At 37.3% G+C, this 23079-nt stretch overlaps 1 protein-coding gene across 6 annotated transcripts in view; it reads right to left on the bottom strand.

The window, feature by feature from the left end:
- The window catches only part of ANO10 (anoctamin 10), a 232043-nt gene that overhangs the window by 193426 nt on the left and 15538 nt on the right, over window positions 1-23079 (bottom strand). For 4 of the 6 annotated variants that reach the window (XM_017522513.2, XM_017522482.2, XM_037733389.1 and 1 more), the window contains exons 2-7: window positions 21702-21854; window positions 18479-18676; window positions 16958-17092; window positions 5797-5916; window positions 2423-2992; window positions 546-601 (exon numbers count right to left, since the gene is read on the bottom strand). In XM_017522513.2, the coding sequence (XP_017378002.1) occupies window positions 546-601; window positions 2423-2992; window positions 5797-5916; window positions 16958-17092; window positions 18479-18676; window positions 21702-21840 (1218 nt within the window). In that variant the 5' untranslated portion in view covers window positions 21841-21854. The remainder of the gene's footprint in view (window positions 1-545; window positions 602-2422; window positions 2993-5796; window positions 5917-16957; window positions 17093-18478; window positions 18677-21701; window positions 21855-23079) is intronic. The other 2 variants (XM_017522451.2, XM_037733452.1) reach the window with 2 other exon arrangements.

Raw genomic sequence — 23079 nt, 5'->3', positions numbered from 1 at the left:
GTTATTTTTATTCATTTTTATTACTTTTTTTGAGACAGAGTCTTGCTCTGCCACCCAAGCTGTAGTGCAGTGGTGCCATCTTGGCTCACTGCAACTTCCCCATCGTAAGTTCAAGTATTCTCGTGCCTCAGCTTCCCGAGTAGCTGGGATTACAGGCCTATGCCACCATCCCCAGCTAATTTTTCTATTTTTAGTAGAGATAGAGTTTCACCATGTTGGCCATGATGGTCTCAAACTCTTGACTCACCCGCATCAGCCTCCCAAAGTGCTGAGATTACAGGTATGAACCACCGCACCTGGCCTAGTTTTTAAATAACTGGAAACTGGCTATAATACTCCTATATTTTGAAGTCTTTCATCACATGCACATTTGTAATAAGGCTACTGAACACAGAGGTAAAGAATTTTTTAATCAGTGCTTGCCTATTTGTGCAAAATATATTGATATCTTAAATTAGAAGTAACTGTTCATATTTGTATTCCTATGTATTATGTAGTATATATCAGTTTCATAAAATGGATTTGTATATAAACACTATACTTACCACTAAAACTTTCAGAATTAGATGATTCTGATAGGCAGATTCCAGTCTGTGATTCTCTAAAACATTAAAACACAGAGGTAACTTCTCAGTAAGAAAACAATATGAAAGCACTATTATGAAGTAAAGTGGGACTTGCACTGAGGGCAGAGATGTCTAACATCAGAGCCTGTCAGTAAATGTGCTAGGCTGTCAATCACAGCTATGCCTCACCACCAAGAGCATCAAACAAGGACACATTTTTCAGGGTACTGTAATAGCACTATAGTCTGAAATTATTTTTTAAATTATTGATTCAAAGAAATTTGGGAAGTCCTGGCAAACAATCCTACAGACAGTCACCCAAAACCCTGTAAAAGAAATAATAGTGAAAACTAATAGTAACCTCTGAAGAATAGGGCAATAAATAGTTTTCTGTAAATAAAATTCTATAAGTAAAGTTTCATGTGGCTTACAAGGGTTAACTTGAAAGGAAACTCAAATTTCTACCCTCATCTAGAAAAGGCAGCACTGTATTGATCCCAAAACAGCAAGATAAAATGACAAAAAGGAAGATTCTGAAGAAAAGTGTCATCTTACACAGAGAGTGTTGGACTGACCTGGATTTGAACACCAACTTAGCTACTCAGCCACCACCTAACCTTGTAAGTGACTTAACCTCCTGATACTCAGCCTTATTGCCTACAAAACAAGGCTGACCATCCTCCTCCCAAGGTCATTCTCGAGATCAGAAATAATGTAAAACCTTAGCCTAGTATTAGCACAAGGAAAGTACTCGATAAATGACAGCTGATGTTGTTATACAATTAATAAAAATAATTTAAAACATCTTTTTTTTTTGAGATGGAGTCTCACTCTGTTGCCCAGGCTGGAGTGCAGTGGCACAATCTCAGCTCACTGCAACCTCCACCTCCTGGGTTCAAGTGATTCTCCTGCCTCAGCCTCCTGAGTAGGTGAGACTACAGGCGCCCGCCACCACGCCTGGCTAATTTTTGTATTTCTAGTAGAGATAGGATTTCAGACTAGGCTAGTCTCAATCTCCTGACCTTGTGATCTGCCCACTTCAGCCCCCCAAAGTGCTGGGATTACAGGTGTGAGCCACCGTGCCCAGCCCCTAAAACATCTTTATGGCCCATAAAGTTAAGTCCTAGACTTCTTCCTAGGGAATAATATAGTGAATTTGTTCATTGGTTTGAATGAATAAATAAATTAAAGAATGAATGGCCTGTCAAGACCATTTTTAACTTATAACCAAGTTCCTTTTTTACCACAGATACATCCATAAACACCTGCCTTCAGCAAGCTCAGTAGCAGTCCTCAGTGCCTCATTCCACTGTAGGAAACTGGTCATAGTGGATTCAGCTTAGTATCATGAAGACAATTTCATTTTTTTTTTCTTTTTCTTTTTTTACTTTCTTCTGTGGCTCTAGCCAGTGCAACAATTTCAATCTATTTTACCCTCAGCATGAAACACAATGTTACAGTATTAGGAGCACGAGTTTTGGACAGATAGGTCTGAATAGCCTAGATCCACTATTTGCTATCTGAATCTCATTAAGCATCAATTATCTTTATCCATAAAAGGGTGAAATAGCTTCTATTTCACAGTGCTTTTGAGAAGGTGATGGTGAGATACTGTGAGTAAAGTGCTTAGCAGGACACCTAGAACATAGTAATTAACACTCAATAAAAGAGAGTTATGATAACTATGGCATGGAGATCATCAGTGTTCACAAAGCTAATGAATTTTCCTTATGTCTCTATAAAGAGCCAAGAGCAACATCTATTTTCTCTGCAAGGTAGCAGCTATATGAATCCCATGATCTAAGCAATGTTTCTTACAAGCAAGTAAGACATGAATATAAAGCTTCAAGTCTTACCCCATGAAGTTAGAAACTCGGCAGCATATCGATACAGACGATTCATGATCTCAATCACAATGGCATAGATGATGCTGGGCACATACAAGAGGACACTGGTCCACTCAGACCCACTGTTCTCATGGAGACCCAAGGCCCAAACCTCCAAGTCGAAGTAAATCATCATGACATACAGTGAGAAATAGAGGCAGAGGCACACAAATGGCAGGGAGACCAGGTAGATGCGCAACTGTCTCTTATAGCTGGGGTACAGAGGCTCCTCCTTCCCAGTGATGGAATTGATACCCAAGACACCATGAAATCCTGGCCGGGGCTCCTCAAACTTTCTCTTCATGAGCAGTGTTCCCCACCTGTAGGTCATGTTGGCACAGCCACGCTTCCACACTTCCAGAATCAACGTGGACCAGATCAGGTTGAATGAGGCAAAGATCACGTACTTGTCATAGTCTTCCCACACAAACAAGTAGTAAGGTAACCCAATGACAGCCATGGGGATTAATGCAAAAGTGAAATATTCCAAAAATCCAAAGTACAGAGCAATTGTTTCCCCAAAGTATCCACGAATACTGTCTATAGTGGAAAGAAAGGAAGAACATAAATATAGACTACCAAAGACTTTAAAAAATCATTTCAAGTACGTTTATTCATTTTTTAGTTAAGTGGGGATCATTTAACCCTCACTTCCCAATCAGCATGTGGTGGTAAATCCATCCTCCATGCAGTACAAAGACCCTTCTTGTCTGCATGGCAGGCCCAACATTTCTTCCAGCTTAGAGCCCAGGCCTTAGCTGTGGGGACTGCTCTGCCAGGTTACTGGACTCTGTTTCCCCTCACCTGGTGGATACTCTCCTCCCAAAGGAAAACTCACCTTGTAGCTGACCCAAAATCTCCAAAGTCCTAATTTAAGTTCAGCCATGGCCACTGAACATAATTTGGGGGGTTTAATTTATGCTCCCCACTTTTCTCCCACTTTAGTGTTATAAATGTTCTTTTTGAAGAAGACTCCCCATCCACAAAATTCTGCCCTTCCCTACACAATACGCAAAGACATAAACTTTCATCAGTGTGTCATGGCACATTTTTCAATACACTAAAGAAAAATTATCCAAAAGCACAAAACAGGATTCTACACATTAACTTCCAGAACAGCCATGGAACACATTTACCAACACTTTCATATATGCACTGGGCAGAAGAAGGTCCAAGTAACATGACTGCTAACATTCTGTGAACTCGACACAAGCTAACTGACTCTAGAGAGGTCACCAACATTGCTTCCTTTGCCAGCATCATCCACATGGGGAGTGCTTAGATCGTAAGAGCATCCTGCACCAGGACCAGGGTGGGAAGCAGGGGGTGAGAAGAAGTGTGGCAGTTGGCGTTATTATTCCTTAGTTAATAATAAAGAGATAAAATATTTTTCTTAAGATAACTTGAGTAGTCTATAAAGGTGGGTTAGAATGAACTGAGATAGGCTATTTTCTCCTATCCTTAATTCTTCCCCCTAACCCAGGAGCAAATGAAAACGGTGGGTATGAATGAGGTTAAAGAACATCCAATCATTTTTTTTAAAGGTACTCATGACACTTGGCTCCACAGCAGATAACCTTCCCCTTTCAATCTCGGGGAGCCTCAAGATTCACCTATATCCCAGACGCTATCACCAGTCTCAGTCCCCAGATACCCCAAATCCACTACCACCCATGCCTAGCCTTCACCATCAACTCACTTTCTCCCCTTACTTTCTAAGAAGTAGCTAATAGAGGCTGCGCACAGTGGCTCACATCTGTAATCCCAGCACTTTGGGAGGCCAAGGCAGGCGGATCACCTGAGGTCAGGAGTTCAGGACCAACCTGGCCAACATGGTGAAACCCTGTCTCTACCAAAAATACAAAAATTAGCACGGCATGATGGTGTGTACTTGTAGTCTCAGCTACTTAGGAGGCTGAGGCAGGAGAATCACTTCAACCCAAGAAGCAGAGATTGCAGTGAGCCAAGATCGTGCCACTGCACTCTGGCCTGGGCCACAGAGTGAGGCTCCATGTCAAAAAAAAAGTGGCTAATAGATATAGTCACTTTACAAGTCCTAGAGGCAATATTCAAATTTCCTGCCACTTAAATGCCAAAACAAAGTAAAAACAGTTTTAAGTGTAACATAAAATGACTATTATATGACCTGGAATTATCAAAAACAAAACTTTTCCTTTCAGAGAATACAAAAAAATTCAAATGTAATTTCAGAGTTTGATCTTAAAAACGATTTTTGTTTGGTACACATTATATGATAGTTGTTTTCAGAAACAGAAAGCAGAAATAAAATTATTTTAGAAGGATACCATTAAACAAAATCAAAAGGAAAATGTCATTTAAAGAAAAAAAAATGATAGTAATACTAACGTGAAATCTACCAGCTTAAATTTAATTCTCATGCTTAAAAAATGCAACCAGACTAAAATACTTGAACATCCATATTGACAAAATTTTAAATAATGTCTGGCACATACCAAATAAATACTTAGTTTCATAATTATATTCAGAGAAAATGGATAGATACAGTAATACATGCCAAGGTAATTACAAATCACCTCAAAAGATGTTTGGCCTGCTAGTTGCCCTAAGTATGGCATAGCTTGGTTCATTCTAAATAACTGGCTCCTCAAAAATAAAAAATTTCAAATACAAAATAGTCATTCACAGTCAAACTAAATTCTTATTAAAACTTGTTTGATTCCAACTCTGCCACATATTCAGGAAGGCCACTCTGAACTGTCTGTGTTGTTGGTGAAGAGTAGTGAAAGAAAGCTGATCTGGGATAGTATAAGAAAGTCAAAAAATGCCAGGCACAGTGGCTCACACCCATAATCCCAGCACTTTGGGAAACCAAGACAAGAGGATTGCTTGAGCATAGAAGTTCAAGACCAGCCTGAGCAACATGGTGAAACCCCATCTTTGCAAAAAATACAAAAAATTAGTTGGGCATGGTGGTGCACACCTGTGATCTCAGCTACTCAGGAGGCTGAGATGGGAGGATTAAGTCTAGGAGGTCAAGGCTGCAGTCAGCCATGATCATACCACTGCACTCCAGCCTGTGACATAGTGAGACTCTATCTCAAAAAATAACAACAAAAAAAAAAAAGTTAAAAAAAAAAAAAAAAAAAAAAAAAAAAAAAAAAAAAAGTTAAAAAAAAAAAAAAGAAGGGGTCATCTAACCCATCTTATTCCTCCCTCCTGCCAAAATGATTTCCCACACGCAGCTGGTGATCCTGCCTAGTAGAGCACTAAATATCTGCCCAAGGGAGCTGACTCCACTGCTGGATCATAACTTTTCATTACAGGCCTTCCTCTTCTTTAAGAGAACAAGTACTGACACATACCTACGGGCTGATACTTTAAAGCAAACCGAGTGTACCAGGTGTCCTCAAGCTTCTTCAGGGCTTCATTGTCATGCAGTGGAAACACCTGAATCACGATGCCAGATGTGAGCAATCTTCTCACTGCACAGGGAAAATGTGCCGAACTGCATGAAATGGACTGGAGATTGTGCATGATATGCTTCAGCAAATATTATAAGGATACTCCACCAAGGAGTACAATGCAAAGGTCAATGTCATACTGCCTACTCTAAACCTGTATATTCTTTTGTTTTTCAGAATGTAAATATCTTTAGTATTCTCTTTGACTACAAAGCAAGACAAATACAAAATTTTAAACCACATAGTAGTGTACAAATTAGACTATGAGAGGCTATTAGTCTCTCCACCCCCTTGAAAATAACCACTATAAAAAGCAGTACAGTGAATTACCAGACATAAAAATATATCCATATATAGTTTAAGAACAAAAATGAATTCATTTTATACACATTACATTGTTTTGAAATCTTTTCTCATGTAGTAGTACACAGTGAATATTTTTTGATGCCAATAAAAATAGAACATGAAATGTCCTTTTAACAGAACCATAATATTCCCTTGTATGAAATGCTGTAATTCAAGGAATCCTCTATTTAAAAATATTTGTTTCCCTTTTTTTGCTGTTAAGTTAATGCTAAAATCTGTACAAATACCTTTCCCTACCTGTCTACTATTTCCTTAGTAAATATATTTACAGGGGGAACTGCTAGGTCCAAGGGCATTAGTATTTTAATATTTGATATATATTATAAAATTTTCTCTAGAAAAAAATTTACCAATATGTCCTTCCACTACAGTGAAGGTAAGAAAGTTCAGCTCTTTTCATTCTTGTTGATACAGAGTATTCTCAATCCTTTCCATCTCTTCTAATCTGATAACAAAAGCTTACATTCAGAAATAGCAAGTAACAATATTAAATTAAGACTTCCTGCTGTTAGCAGTCATTTGATGAGTATGGTTTGAACACTCATGCACATATCTGGAAGAGATAAATGAATTTAACCAAAGACAGTATCTCCTGGCAATATTAAATAAAATTTGTAATTCTCTCATCCATAGTAATTACTTAGAATGACTCAGTGGGTGGAGAAGACTGTCTTCAGGTCTTTAAGAGGAAGTGTGTTCGGTAGATATGGAGAACTCTAAAGAAATGTCTTGTGCCACATTTGGGAAGACAGAATATTTTCCACATGAGTTCCTAATACAGTATCTTAACTAAGAATATGGCTGCTTATAAAATGAAATTTGGCCAGGCGCAGTGGTTCACACCCATAATCCCTCCTAAAGAGGAGTCCGAGGCAGAGGATTGCTTGAGGTAAGGAGTTTGAAACCAGCCCAGGCACCATCATGACATGCCTCCCCACTGTCCATCTATCAAAGCCATGTTATGGCTACATGGCTATGATAACAAGTGGAGTTATATGCCTGTGCTGTAAACTTGCTGAGTCACTGTGGATGTTTACCTTGGCTTATTCTCAACCAAAGTGCAGCCATGTTCCTTACATGCTTATTAGGGATCCCCCTCATTCCACCACAGGACAAGCAACATGGAGAATTAGCAATTGGCTACATGTGTCTTAGTTGCCAAGTGCTCATCTTGATAGCCATTCATTTCTTGTTTTCATTCATTTCTTGTTTTCATGTCAGTTAAGATCTTTTCATGCCCTCAGACTCTGCCTTCTCCCAGTGCTTCTTAACGGTCAATCATCATGCAAATAACCTAATGAAAGAGTTTCTTTATAAAGAAGAGTTTTTAAGGGCTCCAAGATTTTCATATATTTTAACTGTATCCCAAGGGATGTTACTTAATTTAGAATAAAGCTGTGTCTCAAAATGTCTATTGGATGATTATCATGTTTTGATTGATGGGACCACCTGGCACATATATTGTGTCTTTAATATTATATAGATATTCTTTTAGAACCTTATGTTAGTGTTTTCTTTATTAAGAAAGATACTGTTTTCTTTGTTAAGATAAAAGTGATCTGTTCACACCTGAGGGCTAGAGTTAGAGTGCTAGGTGCAGCAGTACCTGTGGGAACCCGGACTGTCTTCATTGTTCAAAGGCTGTTGGATTGGAGGTAGCATGACCTGCCCCTCTCTGTCCCATAGAAATGCTTCAAGGAGTTATGAGAGGGATTTTGTTTTTACTTTTGAAGTATCACATAAACTAAAGGCAGAGCATTACTGTGTTAGTATTGTTATTGTATTAGTTAGCTTGTGGGGGTGGGGGGGTCCTACTGTACACTACATTACTGATAGTCTCTCTTAAACTAGATTTTGGTTTGTTTGGCCAACAGTTCAATGGCTATCACAGCCATAAGCCCAGTACTTGACAAGAGATTATTCAGCAGTCTTGAAGGAAGGAATCTGGTTTAGGTTTTCCTTTCTTTTAATAGGCCCACATAGCATCATGTTTTCCTTTGAGGGTAAGGCTCCTTCCTAGTAATTACATTCTTAGCTGAAATGAAACAGTTGAAGGATTTAAAAAAACAAAAAAGCAAACTTCTATTTTTAGAAGCTGAAACCAGAACCATGACTTTGGCATTGATGAAGAGAAGCTCAGTAATTTAGGACCTGCAGCTTTATGTTCTCTCCGAGTCTTCAGTTCACAGTCTTATTTTTAGAAACTGGTTTTTATGCCTGCCTGGAAAGTCTTCTACAGTAGAATGGAGTCATCTTTTTAAAAAGAACTTAGAAATAGTAAAATAATTTATATGCTGTCAGTTCAGTTAAAAATTTTGATGTAGTAATTGACAAGGGTAGCAATAGGAAGAAAGAATCAGTTGTAGCCTCTACATCTCCAAATAAGGGATAAGAATCAGAACAGTCATGGCCGATCAACTTTAAATCATGTAAGCTAAAGAAAAATTCACTGAAACATGTTAGAATTAAAATATTAACAAATGGATTTGACAGTACCAGAGGCTAACTTGAACCACATGTCTTTTTACCGTAGTTACTGATACTTTGTGTATATACCTTTTTTTTTTTTTTTTTAAAGACAGAGTCTTGCTCTGTTGCCAGGCGCCAGGCTGGAGTGCAGTGGCGCAGTCTCGGCTCACTGCAGTCTCCACCTCCTGGGTTCAAGCAGTTCTCCTGCCTCAGCCTCCCAAGTAGCTGGGACTACAGGCGCACACCACCACGCCCAGCTAATTTTTGTATTTTTTAGTAGAGACGGGGTTTCACCATGTTGGCCATGATTGTCTTGATCTCTTGACCTCGTGATCCACCCACCTCGGCCTCCCATGGGTACATACTTTTTTACGATCATGAAGGAGAATTTTATCACAAACCTAGCTTTTAAAAACATTTTTCCTCTGTATAACTTACTTATGAAAATATAATTGTAGGAAGAGCCATATAGGAAGAATCTTTTCTTCAGACTTTTTCCTATTGTTAGTACCAGATATCTCTTTATTATCTTTTTCTTTTTTATTTCTAAGAAGTAGCTCGGCTCACTCATGCTCAGAGAGAGAAAGAGTTAGGCTGCAGACCCTGAAGGGAGAACTGGTCACATAGCTGTGTGGGAGCCACCAGACTAAGCAGCTGAGATAGGGCAAACATTGTGAGCAAGCTAGTGTGAGTAAGCTACTGCTGAGAGAGCTGCTGAATAAAACTACCTTTCACCTGCCTACAGCCCCGTGGAGTGTTCTTTCAGCTATCTGCTCATCCACCCACTCCCTTCAGACCGCAGCATGAGCTGGAACCTGACCCCAAGTGTAACATTTGGTGTAGTCGTGGACCTACAATGCGCATTTCACAGCGCCATCTGACTGCCTCAAAATCATGTTAACATGACAAAACTTGCTAACTACTTAATGAAAGCTTTCTATCAAAGCACAACATTACAGCAAGCAGCAAGCAACTTTATACTCCTGTGTAAAATGAAAATCGAATTAAACGTTAGATCTGGGGAAAGCCCTGGCTACCTTTCAGTCTTGAGGAGCATCACATTGGGCAGACTAAAGCCTCACCTCCCAATCAGCCTCAGAGGCCACCCATGGGAGCAGCTGCCTTTAAGATGAAAATAGTTTTTCCACTCATTTCTGTGGTTTAGCTTAATGAAAATCTAGGATTTAAGTTACTTTAAGTTTTATTAGTTCCAAAATTTGCACTCTGAAAATAGGTCATAGTTTTAATTATGCATATACCACTTGCTCTTCTATATAAAATTAAAATGATGCAAAAAACACAGCAGTTTAAGGATCACATTCTCAAAGGAAGAGAATGCAGAATTTAAAATCCCAGGCTTGACAACATAAATATAATTTATCTCAGATAGTATAAAAATCTTTCCAATGACCATGATGAAGATGATTTTATTGTATTCATATTTAGTACCAAAATGGAAGGAAAGAGATGGGAGAAGGGAGAAAAAGAGAAGGGAGAAGGGAGAAAGGGAGAAGGGAGAAGGGAGAAAGGGAGAAGAGAGGAAGAAAAGAAAAAAAAAAATCCTTGTTTACAAAAGCCTAGTCCTGCCAGCAAGAAAGTTACTTCTGTTATTGCTTCAGGATACCAGACTGGCTACCTACACAGTTAGAGAAACCCATTTACGTATTTCCTTGAAGGTTTTCATTCAGCTGAAAATTTCTCTTTTGGAAGCAACTAGAAGCATCTGAAAAACTGCTGCTCCATTATCCAATCTGATCAAAGAGCACATTCACTTTTTTCTCTGTCCCAGACACACAAGAGGACATACCTGTGTAGAAACTCACAGGTGGAGGCCATGATTTCCACATTATCAATGTGGATAAAAAAAAGAGAAACAGAATGCTTACATTAGCAATCAGGATTGTGCCCCAGTCTGCTTTGTGTTATATTTGATGCAGTACCCAGCTGTGTCTGGAAACATGCCCTCCCACTAGGAGATTAAGAAAGATTCAAAAATTTGGGGACAGTATCAAACAACTGCTTAACTACAGAATGTGGAAATTCTGGTTACAAATAGTGGCAGAAAGATACCTCTGCCCTGTTCTTGTTCGTGGTGCCAAATTAAAAACAAAAGGAAACAAAAAACATAAAAAGAAATCTCTCTCGTTGATGAAAGTAAGAAAAAAGAAACGAAAATCCCAAACCACAAACTATAAAAAGTGGCCTTGAAAATCAGCCCTGGGTAAACTAAGAGCACCCATCTTATCTTCTGCAAACCTGGGTCAAGCACACGTGGGCAAGGCTCTCCTGGAACTGGGGATGGTAAACCGCAGTCCTCTTGCTCAGCAGGCAGGCAATAAGGCTGCATGGTGTACCTGGAGTACACCTGCTCCCTGCCTGGCACCATAGCCAGAGAAGAAGCCAGGTTGGAGAGAGAACAGATCTGCCATGTTGGAAGAAAGAGTGACCTGCTGAAATCCAAGGATGGAAGGTAAGCAGCTGTGGAGCTGTGGGTCTTGGTGGGCCAAAGACAGGCCTAAATGCCAAACACAAGAAAAACCCTACAAGAACAGGGCTCCATGGAGGTTCTCTTCAGGGACTAAGATGGCTCAAGGAGAATGCACTGCCAGGCAAAATCTAAGCTTCTCACCACCATAGTTCCCTGCTGGGAGCCCCTAGCACCCTTCTCTTGCCCATACACACTTTCTTGTAAAAATGGCCAGTCCAAGAAAAATAAGGGTTCATTAAAACATAAGTAATAAAAAATAAGTAATAATCATAAAGAAGCTGGCATAGAGCTATGCAAAAATACTACCTGGAAAAAAGGGAAAAACTAAAAATACTACAAGAAAAAAATAAGTCAAAGAACAAAGAGCAGAAAATTATAGCATTCAGCAACAAAAAACTATGAATTTTTTGAAATTAAAGAAATTCAAGCAAACAGCCCATCTCTGAAATTAAAACTCAAAGAAGAGCTATGAGAGCTGAAGGAGAAGCTCAGAGAAGCAATGCAAGAGAAAAGTAAACCTGTTACAGGTTCAAAGTCATGACAAAAGCAACAAAAAAAGGGAAGACTGGGAATACAATCAGGAAACTGGTAGACAGGCCTAAGAAAATTATGCAGGAACAAAGACTTGAAATACTACAAAGAATATGTAAGAGCCCACATATGTAAAATTGGCACTCCTGAAGATAAGAGCCGAGCAAATGCAACCAAATAACTCTTCAAAGATAACTGAAGATAACTCTTCAAAGATAACTGAAGAAAATTTTCCTGAAATCATGGTGATCCTTAATCTGTCTTATGTCCAACCAAAAAAAGAACGTATATCCAACCAAAAAGAACAATGATAAAAAATAAGCAAGATATATGCAGATAATTGGAAATGCAGACAAGTAAGAATAATGAGTGCCTATATCCAAACTTCCTGATACCTCCTAAAAGCCATACAGATCAACAAGGAGAACGAGTAAAAGCACCTATAAAATAATGCCTACAGCATAACCCAGAGTCAGGGGAAACTGCAACATTTAAGTCAGGCCATAAAGAACCAAGATCCAGAAGAGATCTGGGACACAGTCTAGAATGGTGCAGGAAGCCCCAGCAGGGCTGCACAGAGAAACAGGGAGGGCAGAGGAGTCCATTTGGTGTAGGAACCCACATAACACCAATAAGGGCTCATCACTCTCCTTCAGGAGAAGGCCTCACGCCAAGTGGGAACTTCCAAGAATAAGTCTGATACCTGACGGGTCAGAGCTCTGACAGCAGGAGGGGCTGAAGGGAAGGGTTGGAAAGTACACAGAACAAGAGGCTGCTGACTGGAAAGTGCTGCTTCTGGGAAATGCAGTGGGAAGTGTCTGCAAAAGTAATCGACTTTGTGGGTAGCAGCCTATAGGGAAGGAAAGGAAGTTAAAAAGTGATTAAAAGTCCTACTGAATCAAGATCCCACATCCCACAGATCTCTTGCTAATGGCTGATACAGGAATATCCTCAATATTATGTTAATGAGAAAAATTTTTTAAATCAAGAAAAAAACAGAAAGCAAAAAGGAAAAATACCCTTAAAACAGGAGTTTAAAAGGTCCTGAGAGAAATGTGCACAAACCAGTTCACAGAAATTTGAACACCTATGTGATAAAATGGAAACTTAGATTCTAAGAAAATACAATTTACCCAAACTGACCCCAGTAGTGACAGAAAGTCTAAACAAACCAATTTCCATAGATGACTTAGAGAAAACTGTTCAAAAACCTAATCCACAAACAAACATCAGGGCCAGATGGTTTCATACAGAAATGCTAACATACCTTTAAAACTACATATAATAATAGAACAAAATTTGACTACATATAGTAATAGAACAAAAATGAAAATCTTAGATTTTGACTACATGTAGTAAGAGAACAAAAAAGAAAACCTTAAACTTCATCCACAACTTGGATTGTTAATATCAAAATTAGCATGGCCTTACAAGCTATTTTATGAAAACTGTAAGATAAAGCAAAATAGTAATTATGGTAATGTTATTAAGAATCAATATTTTCAATATAAAATAAACAAATATAAATGAAAGAAATTAATAGCCTATAATGTGAAATTTGAATTGACTGTATCAAGATAAATTCATGATTTTCAAAAATATATTTCCTAGCCTTTTCCACTGAAATGGGAAAAAAGATGGCATAGCCTATATAAAAGATTTTTTAAGCACAGAAAATAGCTATTTCAACATAAAATATAACATCAAATATGATAACCTAAAATATGTCATCTCTTTAAGTTTACTAGCAAATGTTTTACTTAGTATAAATTTACTTAGATTAAAAAAAAAAAAATCCTCAGATCATGGTGCGAAGCAAAATCTGACTATATCCTGATATAAGGGATCCGCCTAAAGTGATACCAAGAGAGGCTGAAAGTAAAAGGTGGGCAAAAACATTCTAACAGATGCAAACTGAAATAAGGCAAGAACCATAAGACAAGGCTGAATTCCGCAACAACAAAACATTAAGCAAGATTAAGAATAATATTTCATAAGGATAAAAGGTGCAATCGACAATAAAAATCTATCAAAAATCTTTATGCAGGCAAAACATAACTACAAAACTCATAACACAAAGGAAAAGAAAATATGAAGAGGAAATTGGCAGGAACATAATGAAATTCCCATAATTGCAGAGATCTAAGGCTATGATGGATCAAGAAAACAAAGTACAAGGGACACAAGAACTACATGACAAAATTAACAATGTATATGTAATATAAATAAATTGTTGGATACAACAAAAATCTAAGTGCTTATGACATATAAATACTGATGCAAAAATAATAAAATAATAAATGGAAGTCAGCAGAAAAATAACATAAGCAAGTAGGGTTCACTATGGGAATACATGAATGAGTTAATATTAGAAATTCCATTAACATCAGTTACCATATTGATAATGTCAGGGATTAAAAAATTAGTCTTCACAGATGCAATTAATATATAAAATATAAATTAAAAAAGAAATGTATTACCACACAAAAAATTATTAAGTAGGAGGAATGAATGTTTTCTAAACATGATAAAAAATACCTAGTCAAAAGTCAACATCATGTCCAATGCTCAATATAATATGCGTTCTATTTATAAATTGAAGCAATTGGCTGGGAGCAATGGCTCATGCCTGTAATCCCAGCACTTTGGGAGGCCAAGGCGGATGGATCACCTAAGGTCAGGAGTTCAAGACCATCATGGCCAATGTGGTGAAACCCCATCTCTACTAAATATACAAAAATTAGCCAGGCGTGATGGTGCATGCTTGTAGTCTCAGCTACTCGGGAGGCTAAGGCAGTAGAATTGCTTGAACCAGGGAGGCACTGATTGTAGTGAGCCAAGATCGTGCCACTGTACTCCAGCCTGCACAACAGAGCAAGACTCTGTCTCAAATTAATTAATTAATTAATTGAAGCAATCACTATGGAGGGCAATTTGGCAATAAATATCTACTCTAAAAGATGCAAATACCTTTGATCTAACAGTTTCACTTCTGGGAATGTTTTCGTATTTTTAATGAAAACTTGAAGGAAAACAATTAGATGTTCATCAATATGATGACATCTATATGATAGAATACTATGTGGCCTAGAAAAGGAATGAGTTTGGTATTCTAGAATAATGATCAAAATATATTGTTAAATAAAAAGGCAAAGTCCAAAATGGTATGCACAATATACTCCCTATCTGTCTGAACATGTCGTCTCTTGAACAGAATTTCTTTAAAGGTATATAATAGGGAGAGAACAAAGGGATTTGGAACATGGGACAGGGAGGAGACAACTTTTCATTGTCTAAATTTTTGTACTATTTGAATTTTCGTCATATATATGTATTATTTTTTAAATGGACAGAAACTAATAAAAAATAAATGTGAAAATTGTAAGATGCTTGGGAGAAGTATTTTTCTGCCATATGTTACATAAATTGAAAAGAACCATTTTTACGTCCACAGTACAGATGATAAACCCTGTTTTCATCAGAACTCTGAATACGGTTCAGAATAGGCTAGAATAAATACATCTTACTTAAAAAAAGATTTGCTATAAAAAAGTAAAAATAATAATGTAACCTAAGAAAATACTTTGAAATGCAAGAAGGTCGAGAAAGATTAGAATTTGAAAAAGCTCTGTCAAAAGTAAGGCACAGTTCTGAACACAAAAGAGGAAGTTAGGAAGGGTTAGAAAGGAAGTTAGAGAGTTAGGAAGTTAGAGAGGCAAATAAAAGAAAATCTCAGAAGGCCTTCTATTCCCCATCATGTCTAAGGAAATCAGGAAGAGCAGAGAAGATACAGCATCACCTATGAAGAATTCTTGCCAAAACTTTCCCAGTTTTCAGGAAAAACAGAGGATAGGGAAACAATGAGAAAACAGTCTCTAAGAAAAATGGCATAGTCTCTTGAGCAAGTTGATGTCATGAGGGAAAAAACAGAAAAGAGAAACTATTCTATATTAAAAGAAACAGACATAACCAAACAAGATGAGTTAACTTAGACTGAATCTTAGTTTGGGCAAACAAGCTCTAAAATATATTTGGTGGCAACTGGGAAATGTGAATATGGACTGGTTCTTAGGGATCTGTCTGCCTGGATGACAACTGGAAGGTGGTATTACACAGACTATTAAAAGTAAATCACATGGTTCCAGCTACTCAGGAGGCTGATGCAGGAGATCACTTGAGCCCAGGAAGTGGAGGCTGTAGTGAGCTACGTTCATACCACTGTACTCCATTCTGGGTGACAGAGCAAGACTCTGTCTCAAACAAACAAACAAACAAACAATGATGACAACAACAAAAACCCAAACACACTAGGAGACACAGAAGCTTACATGTTTAAAGTGTATCTTAGGCAGCAAAAAATGTTCTGAAGCCAGACCGGTACAGTGGCTCAGTAATCACAGCACTTTGGGAGGCTGAGGCAGGCAAATCACAAGGTCAGGAGTTTGAGACCAGCCTGGCCAATATGGTGAAACCCCATCTCTACTGAAAATACAAAAATTAGCTGGGCATGGAGGCATGCACCTGTACTCCCAGCTACTTGGGAGGTTGAGGCAGGAAAATCGCTTGAGGTTGCAGTCAGCCAAGATCACACCAGTGCATTCCGGCCTGGGCAACAGCAAGACTCTGTCTCAACAACAACAAAAAAAAAACAAGTTTGGAAGCCTTGCCACTATCTGGGTTTGAAGCAAACTTGGAATTATGCATTGTAGTAAACTCTTGCTTTCTGCAAACTAGTATTCTCATTAAAATGAAATCACACAAAACCAAAAAGTTGCAAAATTCTGATTTGCATACCCAGTGAGATCAGAGGAAATGGAAAGAGTGCTCCAGGAAAAGACCATGTTTTCCCTTTTATATTCCTCCACAGATTTTCATGTACGATGTTAGAGCATAACGTAAGCTTTGCTCGTTTTAATTGAGTAATACATATATGTGTTCACACTGGATTTTAAGCTAACTGTATGCTATGAGATCTTGATAAATAAGTAGTCAACCATATAAAACAAACATATTGATTTAAAGGTGCAATATAATGAGGTTCCAAGGGGAAAAGATATGTTCATAAAAATACACGTTATTGTAAGGTTATATAAGTTCTTCTGTAAGAGGAAAAAAGGGCATCTGTAATTTGCTATTTATGTCTATTAAGAAAAAAACTCAGTTGTATTAGAGTGTGTATTCATGAAATTGGTTAACATAGTGACTTACATAATGATTTTCCTGGATACAACTTTGCCTGGGGGTAGCCAGGGATCATTTTTTCATCTTTAGCTCTAAGATTTTCAAGTTCATGTTTGATAATGAATTGACATTCTGCCATTGTCAGGAAATCATCATTAGTATCTAAAATAAAACAGAAATTACCAGGTTTTTTTTAGTAACAAACTAAAAATATTCCAATTACCTGAGATTATGGAAATAGTGGTCTAAACAATAAACAACGTAAGTAATCAGAGTATGAAGCTAGCAAATTAAATAGAACATAAAGCTTTTTAGATATTTTATAAGAATAAAAAAAATTATGTTATGCCTTCATGTAATACAATTCTACAATAACCATTTTAATAGTTATAGCAGAAATATTCAACAAGCATATAATTGATCTCATTTAGTACTAATGAGCAGAAAGCAGTATGTTCTTGAATCCTGATAATATGTTAAATTTATTAACATATTATTACATTAAACCAAAGATGGAACTGAAGAAGTTTGCCTATGGCAAATTATCCTCCTTCAAACTCGCAAGCCCATTCCATTCCCTTCTGTAGTCAAACATCCCTTCCATTAATGAGAGAGAAGGTCTTGTAAGAAAATATTGTTGCTATTTGACAGGTGAATCCTCTTAAATAAGGTAAATTTCATCTTGAACATTTATTCACTAAGGTACAAAAATCCAGAGTAAGTTAATCCAAAGAAGTCTAATCCCATATTCTAACTCTGAAAGCCCTGGAAGGGATCAGTTTGATTCTGAAACCAAGCTCCCAACCTGTTATATCTACCCTGGCTTTCCCAGTGCTTTCCCAGTTCTCTAGTAGAGAAAATATTCTCTACTAGAACCTGCTTTGGGGTCAATATAGAACCAATGACCCTATCACATTCAGCAGGAGCCAGAAAATTCAGGAAATGAGGTTTGTAGGGTACTTAACTACTACTGTGTTTCTTATTAAGATTTTTCTAATAAATACTCACATGTGGTTATTTGTAGAAAATAATCTCTACTTAGTAGATGCAACTTTTTAATAGTTAATTTCTTATTACTTTACATAACTGCTTTTTTGTGGAGTTAGAAAATATGTAATTTATGGGGTTTTTTTTGGTGTATTCTGTTAGAATTGGTGAAAATCATTCTGCTTTCAAAAATAGTATTTTTCTATATCAAGCTACTGAATACTCAACATTATAAGAATTCTAAGTTACACATGTCCTTCTAATTTGTGTTCATCCAGAGGGGGGCAAAAGATGGTGATGGGCCAAATCTGGCCTGCCACATGGTTTTATAAATTAAGTTTTATTGGAACACAGCCTCGCCCATTCATTTACTTATGGTCTATGGCTGCTTTTTTGCTCTACAATGGCAGTGTTAAGTAACTGCAGCAGAGACCACAGGACTGTAAAGACTAAAATATTTACTGTTTGACGCTTTACTGAAAAAAGTTTGCTAGGCCCTGATCTATTCATCAAAACTTTTTTTTAATAAATGGATTCTAACAGAGACAACTTAGGGCTTACCATCAAAGCCTTTGAAGTTCTGTCTGGTTCTGTATGTGAAGGCTCTCATGGTGTTATCATTGCACTCTTTCACCAATCCCACCGCTTCTGCCCCCAATAACATCCTAATCTTGGAGGCACCAACAAGATATAAGTTCTTATTTTCCAGTGTTTCTTGCTCATATTTATTTAACAATGGTCTAAATAACAACTGAGCACCTATAAAAACAAAAGGTAAGGACAATTTTAGAAACAAACATAAAAGTTTCAAAAATAAAAACTTTCTAAATAAATATAATGTTTCTGGTTTGGTAGAAGAAACAGAAATTATATTAGCAATTTAAACCCATCTTCCAAGTAAATAACATAAGCACATTGGGGATGGCAGTTCTTCATGGTTTTTTAATAAATGCAAAAACTGAAAAATGTAGCACTAAGAAACCTGCCACTCATTCAAATGAGAAGTAGATACGAGAACTCAATATTTATGAGCCATAGTGTATAAAAGTGTATAAAAAGTGTATAAAAGTGTACCGAGCAAAAATATAGAACAAAGATTGCAGTTTCTTAATATAAACATAATAGAACAAAATTTAAGGAAATTAATTTGGAACAAAATATTTCAGTTAAAAAATACAATACATTTACAATTACATTGGACTATAACACATTTTGTGAATGTTAAGTACTAAATAATAAAAAGCAATATAACTTTTCAACGATTTTTCCCATAAATTTCTATGTTCTATTTGGTTTCATGGTATTTTTCTGAAATAAGTTCCCAAAACATGAAAATATGTCATAATTTGATAATACACATATAGTAATTACTTAATAGATTATTAAAAAAAGATTCTTTCTACCTACATCAATTTTTTTTTTGAGACAGGGTCTCACTCTATTGCCCAGGTTGGAATGCAGTGGCACAATCTTGGCTCACTGCAACCTCCACCTGCTAGGTTCAGGTGATCCTCCCATCTTTGCCTCTCAAGTAGCTGAAACTACAGGTGCGTACCATCACGCTAAGGTATTTTTTGTATTTTTTTGTAGAGACAGGGTTTTACCATGTTGCCCAGGCTGGTCTTAAACTCCTGAGCTCAAGAGATCCACCCACTTTGGACTCCCGAGTGCTGGGATTACAGGCATGAGCCACAGTTCCTGGCCTCAAACTTTTAAAAGTACATTTATTTCTTTACTATTTACCCCCTAGAGATGGTTGACAGGAATTATGAAAATATTAATCAAATGATAATAGGATCATGAGAAGAATTTATACTTCACTTATCAAATAAATTAATATATTAAGATTAATGTATTATGACACTATTATGTAGGTAATTTACAGTAAAGCTATTAAAGACTTTAGTAAAAGGTATAATCAAGTTACAGAAAACAAAAATGGCTCTTAAATATAAGATCCTTAACCTCACCCATATTAAGATAAATGTAAAAACTATACCAATATGCTGTTTCTTACTTCTCACACTGCAAAGATGGAAAGTTTGATAATAGGTTGGTGAGTGTGGTAGCCATGAAATACTCAACTCCACCAGGTCTCCCCTCAAGAGAAGCTGCTTTGAAGAGCAGGGTTGACTGCCAGGCTCCTGTTGCCATACCTTAAGATACTTCTCCCAGCGGCTTCCAGCCATCAGCTGAGCGCAGAGGGGACACTGAAACAAGGCCATTCCTGTGCAACATAAGTTTCCTTTAAAGGCAACTTTAAGCCTGGCTGTTTCTCAGAACTGGGCTGTGGTCTGAGGCATACAAGCCATTTTTAGAGGAGCAGAAACGGGTATAACCTTTTTTTTTTTAAATTAGTTAATTTATTTATTTATGTTGAGACACAGTCTTGCTCTATTGCCCAGACTGGAGTGCAATGGCACTATACTGGCTCACTACAATCTCCGCCTCCCAGGTTCAAGTGATTCTCCTGCTTCAGTCCCCCAAATAACTGGGATTACAGATACATGCAGCCACGCCCAGCTAATTTTTATATTTTTAGTAGAGATGGGTTTCACCATGTTGGCCAGGCTGGTCTTGAACTCCTGACCTCAAGTGATCTGCCCGCCTCAGCCTCCCAAAGTCCTGGGATTACAGATGTGAGCAACTGTGCCTGGTCTAGTATAACCTTTATGAAGAACCATTTGCCAACACCTTGATTTGAAAAAGAGCATTTTTTTTTCAGATATTTGGTGATCTTTCATTACATGTTCATGTTTAGGAAAGAAGCTCTATGAGGCTAAATGGAAGTTCTGAGGGCTTATATAAGCTGATCAAGGATGGCCTTTAACGTAAGGTCTTCCTCCCCTCCACTGACCTTTCCCAGAAGCAATGACTTTCAAATTGTTTGGGTGATTCCTTTGTTATTTGTTTTCATGCCATCAAATAACATGCTTACAGAGCTATTTCTTGATTTTTCAGTTTTAAGCATTGAAGATGAGAATTTAGCTCACTTTCCTTCTTCACCATTTCCATTCACCATTCTCATCGCCTATTCTCACATTATGGTTAAATCATCCTTTAGTTTCATCAAGTCAGTGTGTGATTATGACTACATGTTATTTAGAGCTTAGCCTTACAGTATGCTATGATTTTCCTTTCTCATACTTTCCATTTTCCCAAAAGTTGCGGTCTTGTGTTATCACTTGCTTAGTTTATTATGTACCTATCAATAATCCAATACCCCAAGTTCTCTGACAACTATCTCTCTCCTTGATCCACTGACATGAAAGACAAGGATCATGGAGCTCTTTTACAGTAGGTATACGCATGATTCATTTGTTCATGCCATGCATTGCTCTGTGGCAGCTCTTCCACGTACTTTTCTTTAATTTGAATTTTTTTCTACCCTGATTATAACACCTTTGCAGGCAGAGACCATATTTCTCTCTCCCATAGCACCATAACTGAAACATAAAGAGCATACAATAGATACCTGTCCGTTCATTTGACAAATATTTCTTAAGCACCTACTATGCACCAAACACGGTGGTAGGTATAGTATTTAGAGCTGTGAAGAAAACCACTCATGCTGCTTTCAGTTTAATGGAAACTTAAAGCCTAATGTTGATTTAAGACCTCCTTTCAAATGCTGGATAGCTAATAAAGGCAAAAATAAATAAACAAACATTAGTAAATAAATCAATGAAAATTATAAAACACATTTGCAAATATGTTTTTAGTGACTGAGCATACAGTGTGGGAGGCCAGACTAAGTCTACTGAGTAGTGACTATTTTACTCACCTCCATCTTTTTTTGGAGCTATAATTCTGTTTTTCAGCCATTCTTTGGTTTCTTCTTTGACATCCTGAGCAAATTCTATGACCACCAAAGGTGTGAAAGAACTCTCAGAAGTATCCAAAGCTGATAAGGTCACTTTCATCTTTGACAAACCTGCTGAAAATTAAAATAAAGAGCAAAAATGGGTTGTTATTATGGCAAAGCGAAATATGCTATAGACTTCATTTTATCTCATTTATACCTAATTCTGGCTTCCAAGACAAAAGCAAATTTCTGATGATTCAGATGGGTTATGATAGACTCAACCAATGGTTCAAAGTGCACGTGTGAGTCAAACTTCAGAAAGAACACCAACCTTTTCTATAAGCAGCTCAGAATACAGCAGAATAGACATTTGTATAAATGAAGAATACAATGTAAAATGTGCTCTCACACAAGTGGAATAAATTAAGTATTTACAAATAATGTGACATCTGAACAGGATTCAGAGGAATGAGTAGGAGTTTGCCAGATACACAATGAGTGGTATCCTAAGTAGACGAAATTATTTCCCTAAAAAATAATGATGAAAAAACAGCCAAGAGGCTCAGAGAAATACAAATGTTTAGGTATGGTTGGAACATTAGCTTTGTATGGGGGGAAAGAAAGGTGGGAATGAACTGGTATCCAACTAGGGTCCCAGATTACAAAGGAAATGGGCTTTGTCTAACATACAATGGAAGTCACCAATTCATTATGAGCAGGGAACTGATGTAGTCAGTAGGGAGCTATTACAGATCATAAAGGGTCAGCCTAGAGTGTGGAAGGCCAGTTAGGGGGCCATTAAAGTAGTCTAGAAAAAGCTGATACTGGCCTGAACAATGACAATGAAGAGGAAAGGATAGCTTGGGGGTTAAATCTATAGAAGCAGACAACTGGACTGAATAAAACTACTGAAAAAAAAAAAAAAAGAGAAAGAAAAACTCACAGTGGGTAATGAGTAGTCAGGGTGTAATTATATGGAACTCTCTACAGTACCCATCTCAGCTAGGCAGAACCACTACTATACATTTCCTCCAAAACTACTTATCCTCAAAGTGACACATTAACTATGAACACAAGCCAAGACTTCTACTTCCAGGATAGCAGATTAAGGGGTTCAGACAAATTCTTCTGCTGAAGACAACTAGACAATACACACCCACACTCACATACTCTCATATATATGTGTGTGTATATATATGTGACACAAGTGGGAAATTTCACACATAAGTACTTAGCACAAAATTATTTAAAATATTACATAAAATTACTTTTAGCCTATGTGTATAAAGTGCATGTGAAGCATACATTTCATGTTTAGCCTTGGGTCCCACTCCCAAGAGATCTCATTATATAAATA

The sequence above is a fragment of the Cebus imitator genome, unplaced genomic scaffold, assembly GCF_001604975.1.
Source record: "Cebus imitator isolate Cc_AM_T3 unplaced genomic scaffold, Cebus_imitator-1.0 Scaffold0, whole genome shotgun sequence".
Lineage (NCBI taxonomy): Eukaryota > Metazoa > Chordata > Mammalia > Primates > Cebidae > Cebus > Cebus imitator.
Note: the sequence above shows the minus strand (reverse complement) of the source record. Positions and strands in the feature narration are given on the sequence as shown.